We start from the raw sequence: 18,952 nt of genomic DNA on the forward strand, positions 1-18,952 counted from the left end.
CTTTCTCTCTTTTTCTCTTTGCCCCTCTCCCACTTATGAGAGCATGGGCACACTCCAATAAACTTTAAAAAATAAAAATTAAAAAAAGTACAAGTGGTTAACATAGACTAGGAAGTATATACATGTAAACTCTATTAACAAAGCAAAAGATATATTTTACATTTAAAAAAATGGATGGAAGGGTGTCTGGCTGGCTCAGTTGGAAGAGCATATGACTCTTGGTCTCAGGGTCCTGAGTTCGAGCCCCATGTGGGGTGTAGAGATTAAGTAAATAAAAACTTACAAAAATGGATAGAGATAGATATATATATATACACAGACATATACTAAAATGTGAATTGTTTGGGGCTGGTAAGGCTAAAGAAAATTTTTTTTCATTTTACTTTTGCTCATCTATATTTATACTTTTTTTTTTTGCCTGCCATTTGTATATATTATTGGCCTTGGAATAAGAAGCCAAACTTCTTTAAAAAAAAAAAAAAAAGACTTAACACTTATGATGAGCACCGAGTAATGTATAAAATTGTTTAATCACTGTACTATGTACCCGAAATTAATATAACACTGTATGTTAACTATACTGGAATAAAAATTTAAAAACTTGATTTAAAAAAAGGACTTTTAAGACATTAATGGGAGTTTTTCCAGATTATTTTTTTTTAATTTGTTTATTTACTTATTTTTGAGAGAGAGAGAGGAGGAGGAGGAAAGGCAGAGAGAAAGGGAGGAAGAAAATCCCAAGCAGGCCGTCAGCACAGAGTGTGGTGTGGGGCTCAATCCCACGAACTATGAGATCGTGACCTGAGCCGAAATCAAGAGTCAGATGCTTAAGTGACTGAGCCACCCAGGTGCCCCAGATCATTGGTTCTTTTATTAGTGACCTGAGAGTGATAGTGTGGATGTCCTGGAATGTTGGTGGTCACTGGCTTTATTTAGACGAGGCTGAAGAGCAGAGGAAGAGTAAGTGGTTGTTGTCTGACCTGATGATCATGAAAGGGGGGCCAATGGGAGAAGACTAAATGATTTATTTGTTCTGGGTTTGAGCCCTATGAGCTGCTGGAATGAGGCTCTCTGACTAATGGGAGTAGTGACCAAGTGCATGAAATGGGGAGGATTAGGAAATTGTGGATGCCACCTTCAGTGTTTTTGCTATTGTTGATGTTTATTTCATTTGAGGCCCTTTTTCAGGAAAGCCATCATCTGGCCTTGGTCCCGTCGAATTGGCAGCTGTCATTGCTGGACCAGTCTGCTTCGTCTGCATCTCACTCATGTTAATGGTTTATATCTGCCATAATCGTACTGTCATTCACCATCGAGTGCCAAACGAAGAGGATCCTTCCTTAGATCGTCCTTTTATTTCAGAGGGCACTACGTTGAAAGATTTAATTTATGATATGACAACATCGGGTTCTGGATCAGGTAATGTTCTTGTTTTTCCTTTTTCCTAAGAAGTCTTTTAAAGATTAACTGTATTATTTATTAGTTGGCTAAGCCAGTTGGCATATTGTGTTTAAAACTTAAGATAGTGTAAATACTGATTCCAGCTTTAAGGCCAGTTAAGGTCTGCGGCTAATTCATCGTAGATGAATTAGAATGTACTTTTAATGTTGAAGTAAGTTTGTAAGTTATCTTCATGTTTGTATAAATTTCAAAGCTTTCTCACCTTCTTATGACTCCCATGAGATAGAAAGAATAAGGACAATTAATTTCTTAGGAGTGAGGCTGAAGTTCATAGATGTTCAAATGATCTGTAGCTACCTACTCTATTCAGGATTGTTTACCAGCTTTATTTTGATGTTTGAAAGCAAACATGGCAGAAAATGTTTTTGGAATTTTTAAGGTTATTTGCTTTTTTAACATATGAAATTGCTATCCTTAGCTCAGACCTAGTTTTTTTGTTAAACGAATGGTTTTCTCACTTTAGAAAAATGTCTAACCACCTTGTTATTTAATATAGCTTTATGGATCCATGACCTCTGTGATGTTTGCTTTTCTCAGTTCCATTTGCTGATTCTTGTGGTTTCAGAAGAAACTGGCTAATTGCCAGAATCATCTCTTGAAGTGGATTTTGGTATGGCAGTACTTCATGTTTAAACTGAAAGGGATTTATTTTTTCAGTTGCATGAGCTTGAAAAGACACTGAGAGAGGAAGACCCCTGTCCTCTATAATAGTATAATTTGACACTGGGCTAGGAATCAAGAGATCAAGATTCTGGTGCAAGTTTTGTCGTTGGTTGGCTCTCTGACCTTGGTTAAACCGTATTTCTTCTTTTGGGGTTCTGTGTCCTCATCACAAATTTGGAGCAGATACTGAGAAACACTGTCTTTTGAAAAGTATAAATCAACTTCAGATAAAGCCTGGATTCATGGATAAAATGAAGATTTGAAAATATATATGATGAAAATTCCACTAATTTTATAATCAAGTAACTAAAGGAACATTAAAGCAGAAGTTGTGTTTGGAGTAGGAATAGGACTGAAGCATGAAATCTCATCTGATACCAATGGAATTTCACACTGTGACAAATGTCTGTTTATTTTAAGGAAATGAATATAGATTTATACGCGTATCTGTTTATTCATTTAAGCGCGAGGAAACCGGCTTCTTGGCCTGAAGTCTTCCATGGACTTTGGCCATATATATTCAGTAAGTGACTTGTGTCCATGACACTAGTACACACACAGGCTTGTGCTGCGACTCAGGTCTCTCAAGGCAGCCTATAGGGACCTCTGAGATCGTTGTGAGCAGGGAGACAGTGAGAGGTTGGACTGAGATAGAGCAGCCTTGGTACTGAAGTGTGACAGTCTTTGGGCCGGAGTGCTAAGAGGAATGGAGAGAGCTTGTTTTAAGGCTTCTCTGGGGTTTTCCACTGATTCTGAGTATAGTCCAGAGGGTTCCCAAGGAACATCTGGCTCATTCTAGAAGTCACCCTAGACTAAAAAACTATGATAAGCAAAGACCAAAGTCACAGAAAATCAGAGTGGCTACAAATCATTTGGAATTCATTCCTTATTGCCATACTTCCTGCATAGCAGTAATGTATCAGGCCTCAAGGGGAATAAGCCCACCTAAAGCATTAGAAGAAGTTGCTGTCTGCATGGCAGCTGATTTCTGAATAAGAATACATTTATTAACCTTTTAAGATACAGACATGAAGTAAAGAATAAAATTCTTCTTTTTCCATTTTATCTGTATTTCTAGATACATCGGGAACTACAACTCTGCTGTCTGAAACTTTCTTTCTCTCCTTTTATGCTCCACCCTGCAAAAACTGGTCTACACTGTTTGCTAGCCCTGTGGCTTTGGGCAGTTAGCTGATGTCTCATGCCCAAGTTATTTTATCTTTAAAATGAAAGTAATGAACCCTGCCCTCTGCACGTCATTGGATTGTTGTGAGGTTCAAATGAGACAAGATGTTCTGATAAATTGTAGTTAGGTCCAAATGACAGGTGTTACTCTTATTGGAAAGGTATTTGGAAGAAGAATCTGACATGCAGTATAATTTGCTGCATTACAAAAAAAAACTTAGTTGAAGGCCTCCTTTCCCTGTCATAGTTCATTATGTGCTGAATAGCCTCCAAATTTATTGAGACAGAAGCTATCTTATGTAGAATGATAGCAGAAAATGCCACTCGTTTACCTTCTATTCATTATAAAGCCTTAGTCTCATGCATGGGACTCGTGACTGTGAGTAAAATGCCTTTATATAAAAGCCTTTTTAGCCCTTTCACTCACTGAGAAAAGATGAAACTAATCATTTCATGTTATGAATTCATATGTTCATTATTCAGTACCATGACCATAATGGAGGAAAGGCCTGATCTCTGTTTCTCAAAAACTGTGTCTTTAACTTGGAAACCGTGGGCAGCTCTACCCTTGAAGCTAGCCTGATCCCTGTTGCGTTCATCTGAATCACAGGCTGTATGTGGGCCCTTATTTAAGCTGTCATTAGATTGTAAACTATGTGTGAGCATGTGCATGTGTGCCAGTTTGCGGAAGAGATCAAGTCTCTTAGGCCACTGTTCATTATGTCTTGTTCATGCTTATGGTCTCTTAGAATGTATGTGGTTGTTCCGGTCTCGTTTTTTCGTTTGCTGCATGTGAAGCTGCTTGGACCCTGTCTGCATATTGACGTTTCTCAAAAGCATTTCTAAGGATACAGAAGAGGAAAGCAGATAACATAGAGATTTGAGTTAGGCCTGTTTCTTTTTCTCTTTAGAAGAAAATTATTACTTTTTAAAAATGCTCACTTATTCATACGGGTTGTGGTAACTAAATATAGATAATGTGACAGATCTAGATTTGGTTTTGAATTTTAGTTTGGGATCTAGAATGCAGTGATGATGGGGAGACAAAAACTTTCCCCTTTCTTGACTGTATCATTTACATGAGGCCTGAATGTGTTAGACGTTTTCATCCTTCCCATTTGCAGTTCCCCTTTCTCTTGTACTCCTTGCCTTTTTTTTTTTTTTTAAAGTTTATTTGTCTGTTTTGAGAGAGAGAGAGAGTAGGTGAGGGGCAGAGAGGAAAAGAGAGCATTGCAAGCAGGCTCCAAGCTCAGTGCAGAGCCTGATGTGGGACTCAGTCATACAACTGTGAGATCACGACCTGAGCCGAAATCACAAGCCTGCCATTTAACCAACTAAGCCACCCAGGTGCCTATCCTTGCCTTTCTAACTCCCAGAGTAGCTTCGTGAAGTTAACTCTTAAGTATACTTTATATCTTTAAACGTGTGACCCCATTCAAAGGCTTTAAGAAAATCTTGTGAATTAGTATCTATACTAAATAACATAACTAAGAATTGATTATTCATAATATTAAAGTGCTCCTTGATTTAAATAAGAAATTTTCACAGATCTATTTTTAGCTAGCAGCCTCCTTATCAACAAAAACAATTGCTTATAATTAGACTGCTAACTACTTTGCAATAGGTGGGGAGGATAAAGAGCAAGGAGAGAAAAGGACCCATTTGAGAAACTTCTAGATGAAAAGAGGAAAAACTTTCTGGTCACTTTATTTTTTATTTTTTTTTTAATTTTTTTTTTTCAATGTTTATTTATTTTTGGGACAGAGAGAGACAGAGCATGAACGGGGGAGGGGCGGAGAGAGAGGGAGACACAGAATCGGAAACAGGCTCCAGGCTCTGAGCCATCAGCCCAGAGCCTGACGCGGGGCTCGAACTCACGGACCGCGAGATCGTGACCTGGCTGAAGTCGGACGCTCAACCGACTGTGCCACCCAGGCGCCCCGTTTTCTGGTCACTTTAAAGCAAAAACTTAATGTTCTGATTAATAAGCATTTTACACTAGGAAACCAAGAGAGCACATATTTTCATTAACTATCATTGGATTAATTTGGTCTACCAAGCAATTCTGAATATAGATTATAAATTACATAAATTTATGTGTATAGGTCATATAAATAAAATACAAGTGTAGAACATAGTTTATACTGGTATTTTTACTGTTAGGGTCAGTATAATTTAAGATGACATTTCCTTAGTCCATAGGGGATGTGATATTAAGTGAATTGGAATAGTTCCAAATACAGTGTTACTTAAATGTTGTAGATAGTGATAAATCCTTTTCTGTAAATGAGTGAGTGTGGCAATATTTTAAAAATACATATTTTAGAGTAGGGCATGTTCAGATGGTGAAATAATGCCAATGTCCCATCACCAAGTTATAAGTTACTTGGCATCGTTCTTTAAGATACTAATGTTGCCTAGGCAGCCAGTTCCTAGCAAGTAAGTTGCTTGTCTTGAAATGGTTCCTGTGATAATTTTTACTGATTTATTAAAACCAGTATGGATTGGGGCGCCTGGGTGGCTCAGTCGGTTAGGCGTCCGACTTCGGCTCAGGTCATGATCTCGCGGTCCGTGAGTTCAAGCCCCGCGTCGGTCTCTGTGCTGACTGCTCAGAGCCTGGAGCCTGTTTCAGATTCTGTGTCTCCCTCTCTCTCTGACGCTCCCCCATTCATGCTCTGTCTCTCTCTGTCTCAAAAATAAATAAACGTTGGGGCGCCTGGGTGGCGCAGTCGGTTAAGCGTCCGACTTCAGCCAGGTCACGATCTCGCGGTCCGTGAGTTCGAGCCCCGCGTAGGGCTCTGGGCTGATGGCTCAGAGCCTGGAGCCTGTTTCCGATTCTGTGTCTCCCTCTCTCTCTGCCCCTCCCCCGTTCATGCTGTGTCTCTCTCTGTCTCAAAAATAAATAAACGTTGAAAAAAAAAATTAAAAAAAAAAAAAATAAAAATAAATAAATAAACGTTAAAAAAAAAACCAGTATGGATTGTACATACTGATTTTATGTTTCTTGTGTTCACATACTTTTCTTCTCCCGTCAATAAAACCATTACTACATTTATCCTTCTAAGATAAGATCTTTAAATTACTTCTCCTCATTCCCCTCATGGGCCCTTTTCAGAAATTTTTAATATTTCCTGTTTTATCCACAGCTCTCATTGGTCGTCTTGGGCTCAACATTCAGTACTCATCATACTCTTGTGGACAGCTTCCCTTCTCTTCCATTGCTTTACCATGTCCATCCCTGTCTGTGTGTCCAAGCTGGTTCTGTAAACATCCATTCATTTTCCTCTTCTACCTCTGCTTGAATATTCCTCCTACCTAAATTCTTAGCTCCTCTTATCCTTTGGTCCTATCCCTTCTGTAAAGGACAGTCAAAATTCAATTTAGTGTACAAAGTCTACCTGGACCCTCTAGGCAGGAGTTTCTAGATTCTTATATTTATTCTTTCCATTTTAAATATGAATTGTTGTTTTTGTAAATAAAGTCTGTGTCTCCCAGTGAGACTGTAAGCTCCTTAAAGTTAGAGCTGTAAGAGTTATTCTGTTCCTGAGTCACTCTTTAATGCCTATGCTTATCTTTAGGTTTACCGTTGCTCGTTCAGAGAACAATTGCAAGAACTATTGTGTTACAAGAAAGTATTGGCAAAGGTCGATTTGGAGAAGTTTGGCGGGGAAAATGGCGAGGAGAAGAAGTTGCTGTCAAAATATTCTCCTCTAGAGAAGAACGCTCGTGGTTCCGTGAGGCCGAGATTTATCAGACCGTAATGTTACGCCATGAAAACATCTTGGGATTTATAGCGGCAGACAATAAAGGTCAGTAACAGTTCCTTCTCCTTTGAGTAGAATGAAATCTACTTGAGCCTTTCCACAAATATGGCTACTAAACATTGTCAGATTTGGTGAGAAATCAATGTTTGCCATACAGATTAGACCCATTAAGTCAAATAGAATATATTAGAAGCCTTTAGAAACTGGAACTTCTTAAAGATTTTCTTGACTCTTGACTACATGTTTCTAAATCTCTAATTGTTTTTATAAAATATAAAGAGCAATGTATAGTTTTTAAAAGCGATGTTTTTTTTAGGCAGTTAGTTATTGAGTATAGTCATAACATAGAAAAAATTTTATGAACTCTGGTTGCTCAAAATTGAGATAGCATAGAGCCCAGAGATCTGTTTCCTTTAAATTTCCTCATGACTGTTAGGGCATTCTGATCTATACGAATGACCGTATTTATAGGAAGAGTTAAAATAACTGCTCAGTGTATTTTGTGTTTTAAATTGCCAGGGGCTAAGTAGCCTTTTAAATAAATAAAATAAACTTTTAAATAAACTCAGTTAAATAGAGAAATAGTTTGTCCAAGACCACCTTGCCTATTGGTGATCATTCGGACGCTTTCTTGCCTGTGGCACAGATCCAATGCCGCAGGAAGCAAAGAAGCCACGTCAGTGGAGAGTCAGAATGAGTGTGACTGCAAGCAGTGGCTTCAGAATGTCCTTCGCCTACTGTCTTGTCTTCAGTTACTACTGTCGTGTCCACTGTTCCTGCTTCCGTAGCTTCATCAGAGACTTGTGTTAGAGCTCCTGTCATCCCAACCCGGAATCAGATGTATTTCCCAGCTTTCCTACTTTTAAAAAATGTTATCATTTTCTTGTTTAGATTGACCAGAACTATAGTCCTCTTTTTCATCCTCTCCCTTCCCGTTTTCCTCAACAGTATTTCTTCAGAATATTAAGTGTTGATGATTTTTCCTTTTGCTTCTCTGTATTTTCAAACTTATTTGCAGTAAGCATTTATTACTTGGGTTGTTTTGATTTGTTTTTAGTTTTCAGTTATAGAAATTTTCCGGTATATAGAAAAGTGAAGTGAGTAGAGTATAATGAATGCCTGTCACTTAGCTTCAACAGTGATTGTTAGCTCATTGCCTCACATTTGATCTCTGATTCCACCTCCTGCCTCTGTCTGAATTATTTGAAGCCAAAGACATGATAATGGATCTTTTCTCTATAAAAATGTTTAATTTTCATCTTTAGATTAAGGAATCTTTAATGAAACATGACCACACGACCATTGTCACTTTTTAAAATGTCATCAGGTATATAGTCACTTTCAAATTTCTGCGGTTGTCTTTTTTTTTTTTAAATAATTGGTCATTCACTTTACGAATAACTTGAGTTCACACATTGCACTTGTCACTTTGTGTCACTTTAGTCCACATAATGCGTTTGGTTGATAATTATCTTAGATTTAAAATTGCTTAAAACTTAAATTTAAAATTGCTATGTTCCCTCTTAATCTTTTTTTTTCTTCTTGCAGTTTATTTGTTGAAGAAACTGGACTGTTTGTCCTGTCTGGCTCATTCTGGACTCTGTTGATTGAGTTTCCATAGTATCTCAGAACTGGCTCCTTGTAGTTAGAATTAGAGACTGAATCTAATTACATTTTATTGGTTTCTTGGTGATATTGTATACCTTCCTGTATACTGTATACTTCCTATGTATCACATCAGGAGGCATATAATGTTTGATTATCTCTTGTTTGTGACTTAGGGGTAGTGATGGGTGTGATGGATGTAGGCAGTGATTTATCAGTGGTTACTACCAGTTCCATATTACTTAACTTAAAAACAGATAAAAGCAGTGATCATTGTTTGACTAAGTCCTTCATTTTCATTTTCTTCTGCCTTTTACGTCATTTAGCTTCCTCTCCAACCCTTAAAAGGACCTTAAAAATAATGTTCCGTGACTAGATTTTCTGTCATTTCTTATTTCTTAGTAGTTGTCTTTGTTTTCTAAAACCCTTCTTACTGATTCCTATGAGAGCTCTATGTCTATGAACAATAATTGCTCCTTTGAAGAACTTACCCACATGCATAGTTTCTAACTTGGCTGTGGTGGTTGCTTTCAAATCTGTATTTTGGGGCTCTAAACGCACCCAGGCCCAACCTGTTTTAGGCGTATTTCAAGTTGCAAACACACTGGCACACGGTGCCCTTGCTCTGTGCCCTGGCCTTTCTCTTCCCGTTTGCTCAGGCCGCAGCCAAGCTTGTGCTGTCCTCTGGTGGTCAACATGGGAACTGGCTGCCCCTGCTGCATCTTCCCTGCCCTTTCCTCTTTTCTTTGTCAGGGGTTAATGGACTTTGCCCAGAACCTAGTCCATCCACCCCAATTCCCTTCTCCTTTATCCTTATCCCCTTGAGTTAGTTAATTCCACCTGATATAATCCTTTATATTGCTCAGCCTCTTCCTTCTCCCTCTTCTGCCTTTCTTGCTAATTACCTCAGAAAACCTCCCTTTCTTCCATCTGCCTGTGTTCCTATTTGTCAGCCTTTCAGAATTCAGTCTTGATTAGTAAGTATGCAGATCAAGGTAGTGATGCATCTGTGTCGAAGGAAAGAAAAACGTGTAAGTTTGAATAGAATTCATTTGTACAGTTTATGAAGAACAGTTTATAAAGAACTAGTGTCATGAATATCTAAATTCTTTTGGAAAGTACCCAGAAATCCCCTCTAGAATCTTCTGAAAATACCTTTCTTATTCTCTTCTAATCAGAGTTGCTTTCCTTCAAGTAAAAACCTTCAAAATATAGATGCTGTTTTATGTCAGTTGTGTGGGTTTTTTTTTTTTTTTTTACAACCAGTAGGGTAGGAAACATCATACTTACAAAAATTCTTTTAATGTTTCATTTTTTAGGGGGAGAGAGCGAGCACAAGTGGGGGAGAGGGGCAGAGGGAGACAGAGAATCTTAGGCAGGCTCCATGCTTAGCATGGAGCCTGATGCCGGGTATGATCCCATGACCCCAGGATCATGACCTGAGCTGAAATCAAGAGTCGGACCCTCGACTGATTGAGCCACCCAGGTGTCTCAGGAAACAGGAAACTGCCTATTTTAAGTTCCTGTGTGCCATGAGTTACACTAACTGCTTAACTAATTATCTTATATTTTAAATTTTAACACTTTTGCAAAAGTAAGGTATTCTTGCTGTGTCAAAGAAGAAACAGAGGCTCATTGGTTACAAAACTTATCTGAGGTCACATAATCCGTAACAACGAGGCCCTGGCTTTCACTCCAGGTCAGAATGACTCCAAGCTTGCATGTTTTACTGAATTGTGCTACCTCCTAGTATTGTCGTAATGCATGATTTCACGAAATATGTGATTTTCTTGCTACTTTTAGGTTAAATAGGCTTTTGTGGACCAGCCTAGCCTGGAAGCCTAGCCAGAATCTTTACCATGATTCCCATGGGAAAACACATTTCAAATCCATGTATCAGTTTACAAGCAACCTTTTTGGAATACTAGTTGTCAAGGTTCAGAATCACCTTATGTAAAACTGGGTTCAGCCCTAGCTTTTTTCCTCTGGACGTTTTAGTTCCTGTCTCTGCTTTCCCATGTGTCAGTGGGAAATACCACAATTTTTATATTTTTTTGTAAGCTGTAAACCTTGGGTTCATAATCCTCTTATCTGGCTTCTTTGTGAACTGAAGTTACAGTCTGTGATAAAGCTTGCATTTCTTCATTTAAGCTCACAGTCAGTTTTGTCCTGTACTATTCCATTCCTACTGTGGCCACACTAGGCTCCAGATACTTCCTATCTTCCTTCCTCTCATTTCCCTGCTCCTTCCAGAAACAACCATCGAGCACCTAACCTGAACCAGACATTTTTCTAGCCACTAAGGAGTCCCTGCTCTGTTACTGTCTGTGTAGGTTCAAGGTCACCATTTTGTAACTATGACTCCTTATCTCTTAAATGGGATTAGTTATCCTTGCCTTATCTCAAGACTAGGGGGCTTACTCAGAGTATCTGAAAGATACGTATGTAAAAGTATAAGACAGACAAAACATGAAGGAAATAATATGCACACTTACGGTACCATCATCATACGTTACAGTTGTGGATTTCAAGAGTAAAAAGAGTAAAAAGTGGTAAGTTTTGAATTGATAAATCTTAAATGTTCTACAACCCATCTGAAGCATTGTTATTCTACTCTATAGACAACGGTACATGGACTCAGCTCTGGTTGGTGTCAGATTATCATGAGCATGGATCCCTTTTTGATTATTTGAACAGATACACAGTGACCGTGGAAGGAATGATAAAACTCGCTTTGTCCACAGCAAGTGGACTTGCCCATCTTCACATGGAGATTGTTGGTACCCAAGGTAACTCCAAGTAATTCTGTTATTTAAGCTTTAAATTCCCCTGAATCTAATGTTTGTTAGAAAATTTTTGTGACAGGTCAGCCTAAGTGGAGATGTTTAAAATGAGGTTTTAAATGAAATTATTTTATCTTTCTGTTGAAAAGCTCAGGTGGAATTAGCAATGTAGGAATTTGTTTAGAGATTCTCTAGTCATTGTGGCACCACTGACGTGTTCGTGAGTTCTTAAAAGTGATTAAAAGTTCTTAAAAGTCTTGTGATTTTGAGGATCTTCATTTTAGAATTAAAGTCTAAAAGAATGTATTTTTATGTGTAGTATCAAATGTAATGTGAAAGATGCTTTATAAAAGTTAACATGCTATCTAATATTATCTGGCCATCTAATAATTATATATAACCCTGAGATAAGGAGACTGCATGAGACAGTTTATAGTTGAAAAATTTTAGTTACGAAATTGTTGTGGTATGATTTTTATGCCATGTAGGATATCAGATGCCAGTATCTCTCTCTCCTGTAGAGATTCTACACTTGCCATCACTCCGCACTTTACTGCACACATGCTATTTCACATCTTAGCCTCATCTTTGTAATTATTATTGTTGTTGATTGTACCAGCTCCACTGAGTTATAATTCACGTATCATACAATTCACCCATTTTAAGTGTATGGCTCAGTTTTTAGTGTATTCACAGAGCTGTGAATCACTGCAGTCAATTTTAGAACATTTTTCATCACTCCAGAAAGAAATACTGTGCCCATAGCAGTCGTTCCCCATTTCCTCCCAAACTCCTTAGTGGCTGGCTTCTTTCTCTTAACGTATTTTCAAGGTTCATCCATGTTGTAGCACATGTCAGTGCTTCATTCCTTTTTATGGCCAAATAGTATTCTGTTGTTTGGACATACCACATCTACCCATCAGTTGATGGACACTTGGGTCGTTTCCACTTTTGGCTGTTGTGAGTAATGCTGCCATGAACATTGGTGTACGCTTTTTTTATTTTATTTTTTTGTGTGTGGGCATATATTTTCAGTTCTCTTACACAGTGGAATTATTGGATTATATAGTAATTGATGGTGTTGGGGCACTGCCAGACTGTGACGATTTTTTCCGAAGTGGCTGTACCGTTTTACATTCCTGCCAGCAATGGAGGAGGGTTCTAGGGTTTCCACACTGTAATTATGATTTTTTAATAGCATGTCTTCCAGTGGTTAGTATTAAAGGTTGTGAATCTAATACTGAGTACATTACAGTTGGGAGGTAGATGAAGTGGTGTAGATATTTGGTTCTTAGACTGAAATATCAGTCTGTGACTAGAGTTCGGTAAATAATTCATGAGATGTCAACAAACTAACGTCTTTAACCCCTAGGCTTCGAGTTGTTAGACTTACAGTTTTTGAGCACCATCTTTTAGAGAATCTTATTTTCTCTATTTTTTTTGAAGAAATGTGATTTCAGCAACTTTTGGTGTAATGACTTGCTTGGGGTTGTTGAGTAACTGTCCAGGTATTGTGGATGATGCGGGCTGAGATACTTTGACACTGCGCTGGGACAGGAGTAGAGGCTTTGAACCTAAAGGTGAGAATTGTGACTGGTATCACCTTTTAAATAATCACGTTTAATTTTTGTTTCTTTAGGGAAACCAGCCATTGCTCATAGAGATTTGAAGTCCAAGAATATCTTAGTAAAGAAGAATGGAACTTGCTGCATTGCAGACTTAGGATTGGCAGTAAGACACGATTCAGCCACAGATACGATTGATATTGCTCCAAACCACAGAGTGGGAACAAAAAGGTATACTTGTGAATAGTATTTAATACCTTCTGAAATCAACTTCTTTTTCATTGCCTTCTCATTTGTATATACGTATCTTCTGAAACTCAAACCTGTACTTTATTAGATTGCCCACAGGTAGAAGATCTCATGGTCTTGCCTGCTCTGAAGCCAAGGTTACCTGACTTTAAAAGATGCCTGCTGATGAAAGGTGGCCCTTCCAGAATATTATCATTAGTTATATTAATTATAATAACAATATTAGCTGACGTTAATAGGCTGCCCAGTATGTGCCAATCATTTTAATGGGTCTTGTATATATATCATCTCAGTTAATGCTCTCCTTATATGCTGTACTGTAGCTAGCCCAACCATTTCCTTATTTTATTATTTTTTTAAAATGTTTATTTATTTATTTTGAGAGAAAGAGAGAGCAGGGGAGGGGCAGAGAGAGAGGGAGAGATAGAATCCCAAGCAGTCTCTGTGCTGTTCGCACAGAGCCCAGCATGGGGTCTAATCCCACAGACTTCAAGATTGTGACCTAAGCCAGAATCGGGAGTCAGATACTTAACCAGCTGAGCCACTCAGGTGCCCCCATTTTCTTATTTTTAGTTCCTGAGAATACACCTTTCTTTCTTCCTCAGAATTTTTGCATGTGCTGTTTCCCTGATTTGTCCTCACCCTTCCTTTCTCATAGGAAGCCTTTTCTCGACAGTGAAGTGCCCTTACCAAGGGCTCTCAGCAGGCTGAACCTGGACGGTTAAGGCACTTAGCACATTGTAATTCTCCCTTTATCTGTCTGTATATTCCACTGGATGGCAAGCTGCTTGAGAGCAGCCTTGGATTCCCAGTATCCGTTACAGTGCTTAATACAGAGCAGGTCTTCAGTAAACATTTGTTGAATCCATGAATTTCAAAAGAACATAACTAGGTAGGTGTCCTTGTCCTCATTTCATAGACGAGGAAACAGCCCCATGGAAGTTAAATAATGAGGCCAGCTTCATGCGGATGGTAACCTGAAGAGCTGAGATTTGAACCTCGGCCTTTCTGACCCAAAAGGCCTTACTCTGTATCACAGCATGTTGCCACAACATATGTTCACACTACTGCCTCGGCTTTGGATAGAGCCAAGCTTCATTCTGTCTCAGTTGTATCTGTGATTTCTGGATTCAACAGGGACTCTCAGAACTTTTGACTTAGGGTCCAGGACAGTGGTTGCTGCAGATCAGGTCTTCGTGGATCCTGGTCTCTAACTTTAGTAGGCTTTTTAAAACTTGAAAACCCTACAATGTGGCATCAATAGGAGGACTGGCGGGAGCCTGGGTGGCTTAGTTGGTTAAGTGTCTGACTTGATTTCGGCTCAGTTCATGAGTTTGAGCCCCACATCGGGCTCTGCACTGACAGTGTGGAGCCTGCCTGGGATTCTGTCTCCCTTTCTCTCTGCCCCTCCCCCACTTGTTCTCTAAAAAATAGGAGGACTGGCATTCATTTTTTCCTATTATTTTGTTCCCTGGATTATGTCTTCGTCCTTCCTTTCATCCTCTTCTAGTGAGAAGATTTCTAGATTAAAATGTATGGTCCCTGCATGGTACTTGACAAAGTAGGTGGTATATGTTAGGACATTTATAATAGTCATGGTTATTATATGTGTGTCTTTCATTGGAAACTAAGATCATTAAGGCAGATAGCATGAAATTGCTGTTTCAACTTTTCATGGGATTTAGTTGACATCAGTAATTTTCAAATCAGTATGGATATTTAATATTTTTGAGGGTAATATGATCTTAGTTTTGTAATATTGTATGTATATGTCCATATATAGAGAGAGAGATCTGCAAGGATGTTGATCAAAGTGTTAACACCGGGTGGTAGTAATGGAGTGATTTTTTACTTTGTACTTTATGAACTTTGGGAAAATTTCTGTAAGAAGCGTGAATCATTTTAAAAAGTAGCAGAACCATGCTAAAAGGGAAGAAAAATCTCAGAGGTAATACTGGTAATACTGATTTATTTTATTTTATTTTTTTAATTCTCAGGAGAAAAAAATCTATGAAAGAGTTCAAAAGTATTGTGGCCACCATTACATAAAGTAAAATGCTGACTTCTTTTTTAGGTACATGGCCCCCGAAGTTCTAGATGATTCCATAAACATGAAACACTTTGAATCCTTCAAACGTGCTGACATCTATGCAATGGGCTTAGTATTCTGGGAAATAGCTCGACGATGTTCCATTGGTGGTAAATTTCTCCCCCTCCCCCATTAGTTTGTCATGAACAGAGAAGCTGTTCAGGGATAGCCTTGTTTTTTTTTTTTTAATTAAAAAAATTTTTGTTTAATGTTTATTAATTTTTGAGAGAAAGAGTGTGAGAGGGGGAGGGACAGAGAGAGAGAGAGAGAGAGACAGAATCCAAAGCAGGCTCCAGGCTCTGAGCTATCAGCACAGAGCCTGACACAGGGCTTGAACCCATGAACTGTGAGATCACGACCTGCACTGAGGTCAGACACCTAACCGACTGAGCCATCCAGGTGCCCCTAGCCTTTTTTTATTGAGAGTGATTACACATATCAGCAGTGATCACTGAGAATGCCAAAGAAAATAAAGGAGATAAAATCTGTGGTGAGAGGAAATGACATGACACACTTATTCTAGTGTATTCTTTTTCTATTTTCCATTTAAATCTTGAGAAGCATCAGAAACCAAGCCCTTGTTATCTTGACATATAGTTATTTAGAGTGGATGACTACTTGAGAGGCCACCCAGGAAGCTGTTTCTAAATTATAACTGGGTCAAACTCATTTTCCCCCCTGAGATTGTGGGTATTTTGTCCAACTTCATAGCTGGAAGTTCCAAATACAGAATACAGTTACATCACCCTTACACTATGTTTTAAACTAAGTTTTAACTTAGGTTTAGTTTTAGATTGAGAAACTCCCATATTTACTTGAGGAATAGTTTCTTATCCTTGGGGGCCCAGGCTTGGTTGAGACTAAGGTCTCAAGTTTATGTAACAGTAAGAGGGGGAGCATGTCTCTTGTAGTGAAGAGGACAGATCCAAGTAGAGGTAAAGGACTTGCACCTCCGATTTGCTTGTAGGATTTACATCTCCTTGGTAGAGTGTAGATCCCTGTGCCAAGTGAGAGGGTAAGCGCTCACAGAATAAAAACTCTCATTTTTTGTACCATAGGGTTCTATAGGAAACTGTCAATCTGGTCAACATAGCTCATGGTTAACCATCGTCAAAATAGCCTTTGATGGGGCGCCTGGGTGGCTCAGTCAGTTAAGCGTCTGACTTCGGCTCAGGTCATGATCTCACGGTCCGTGAGTTTGAGCCTCGTGTCAGGCTCTGTGCTGACAGCTCAGAACCTGTTTCAGATTCTGCATCTCCCTCTCTCTCTGACCCTCCCCCGTTCATGCTCTGTCTCTGTCTGTCTCAAAAATAAATAAATGTTAAAAAAAAAATAGCGTTTGCTGATCCCATGGTGATATTTAGTTGCAAGCTCTACTGGACCCAGTACCAACTCAGAAAGATGGGTTGTTGATGCAGATGTGGATGAGACAGACCAAGCCATAAGCACTTAGCTAATTCATGAATGGAACCCTGAATAGGACTCTCAGGTGTTCCTTTTCTGTCTGGACAAAGAATGGTCTGGCATTATCAATAAATTCTTCAAAATTGTTGTTGTTGTTTTTAACCAATATAGGAATTCATGAAGATTACCAGCTGCCTTATTATGATCTTGTACCTTCTGATCCATCAGTTGAAGAAATGAGAAAAGTTGTTTGTGAACAGAAGTTAAGGCCAAATATTCCAAACAGATGGCAGAGTTGTGAAGTGAGTATTTCTTTTGGATACTATACAATTTTCTAAACTGTTTCTGCTTGTTAAGTGGAAATTTGCCTCTTTTTTTTTTTTAAGGAAAATAGACACAAGAATTTTCTTTCTTTCTTTCTTTCTTTCTTCCTTCCTTCCTTTCTTTTTTCATGGCAATTAAACCAATGAGTGAAAAACAGTTTTCATGTTCAATCTCAAGTCCATCAAAAGGGCCATGGAACATTTGCAGAGGCTGTCAGTGTATCAGAATAGTGTTTAAATCTACCAATGAACCAAAAGGCATCTGCATTTTATTTTATCTACCTATTTTTCTATCTGTCTTTTACATGGAGTGTTTAATCCTAATGCACTTACTGGTCTGGTTGAATTTAAGTTCACCATCTCTCTCTCTCTCTCTTTTTTTTTGATAAGTACATTCCTTAATCTCTATCACCTATTTAACCCATACCCCCATCCACTGGCCCTTTGGTAAACATCAGTTTGTTTTCTGTAGTTAAGAGTCTATTTCTTGGTTGTCTCTCATTTTTTTTCTTGTTTTGTTTCTTAAATTCCACATACGCATGAGAGCATATGGTATTTGTCCTTCTCTGGTTGACTTATCTCACTTAGCATTATATCCTCTAGATCCACCCATGTTGTTACAAATGGCAAGATTTCATTCTTTTTTGTGACTGAATAATATTTATCCATTGGTTGCTTCCATAGTTTGGCTATTGTAAATAATGGTGCAATAAATGTAGGGGTACATGTATCCCTTTCAATTAGTGTTTTTTGTAGTTTTGAGGTAAATACCCAGTAGTGCAATTCCTGGATCGTAGGGTGGTTCACTTTTTAATTTTGGGGGGAATTTCCATACTATTTTCCAAAGTGGCTACACCAATGTGCATTCCCACCAGTAGTGCAAGAGGGTTCTTTTTTCTTCACATCCTCACCAATGCTTGTTTCTGGTTTTTGATTTTAACCGTTCTGACAGGTGTGAGGTGATAGCTCATTGTAGTTTTGATTTGCGTTTCCCTGATGATGAGTGATGTTGAGCATCTTGTGTTTGTAGTCATCTGTATATCTTCTTTGAGAAATGTCTATTCATTTCTTCTGTCCATTTTTTAATTGGATTATTTTGGGGGGTATATAGTTGTATCAGTTCTTTATATATTTTGGATACTAACCCTTTATCAGATATGTCATTTAAAAATATCCTCTCCCATTAGTTTTGTTGATTATTTCCTTTGGTGTGTAGGTTTTTATTTTGATGTAGTCCCAATAGTTTATTTTTGCTTTTATTTCCCTTGCCTCAGGCGACATATCTAGAAAAATGTTGCTACAGCCAATATCAGAGATAATTACTGCCCATGCTCTCTTCAAGAATTTTTATGGTTTCAAGTCTTACATTTAGGTCTTTAATCCATTTTGAGTTTATTTTTGTGCATGATGAAAGAAAGTGGTCCAGTTTCATTCTTTTGCATGTGACTGTCCAGTGTTCCCAACACCATTTGTCTTTTTCTGATTGTGTATTCATTCCTGCTTTGTTGATTAATTGGCCAAATAATTATAGGTATACTTCTTGGTTTTCTGTCCTATTCTTTTGATCTCTATGTGTCTATTTTTAGGCCATTACCATACTATTTGAATTACTACCACTTTGTTATATAAGTTAAAATCTGGAACTGTGGTACTTCCAGTTTGGTTTTTTTGTTTTTGTTTTTGTTTTTCCTTCAAGATAGCTTTGACTGTTTAGAGTCTTTTGTGGTTCCATACAAATTTTAGGATTATTTGTTCTAGTTCTATGAAAATGCTATTGGTATTTCGAGAGGGATTACATGAAATGTATAGATTGCTTTGTGTAGTATAGACATTTTAACAATATTTGTTCTTCCATCCCATG

The 18,952-nt window shown here is 38.2% G+C and overlaps 1 protein-coding gene across 4 annotated transcripts in view; it reads left to right on the forward strand.

The window, feature by feature from the left end:
- Positions 1-18,952, forward strand: part of TGFBR1 (transforming growth factor beta receptor 1) — a 57,859-nt gene that overhangs the window by 31,576 nt on the left and 7,331 nt on the right. For 2 of the 4 annotated variants that reach the window (XM_045470424.1, XM_045470426.1), the window contains 6 exons: positions 1,177-1,419; positions 6,888-7,118; positions 11,300-11,467; positions 13,101-13,257; positions 15,350-15,474; positions 16,940-17,070. In XM_045470424.1, the coding sequence (XP_045326380.1) occupies positions 1,177-1,419; positions 6,888-7,118; positions 11,300-11,467; positions 13,101-13,257; positions 15,350-15,474; positions 16,940-17,070 (1,055 nt within the window). The remainder of the gene's footprint in view (positions 1-1,176; positions 1,420-6,887; positions 7,119-11,299; positions 11,468-13,100; positions 13,258-15,349; positions 15,475-16,939; positions 17,071-18,952) is intronic. The other 2 variants (XM_045470425.1, XM_045470427.1) reach the window with 1 other exon arrangement.

This window comes from Leopardus geoffroyi, chromosome D4, assembly GCF_018350155.1.
Source record: "Leopardus geoffroyi isolate Oge1 chromosome D4, O.geoffroyi_Oge1_pat1.0, whole genome shotgun sequence".
In the NCBI taxonomy this organism is placed as follows: domain Eukaryota; kingdom Metazoa; phylum Chordata; class Mammalia; order Carnivora; family Felidae; genus Leopardus; species Leopardus geoffroyi.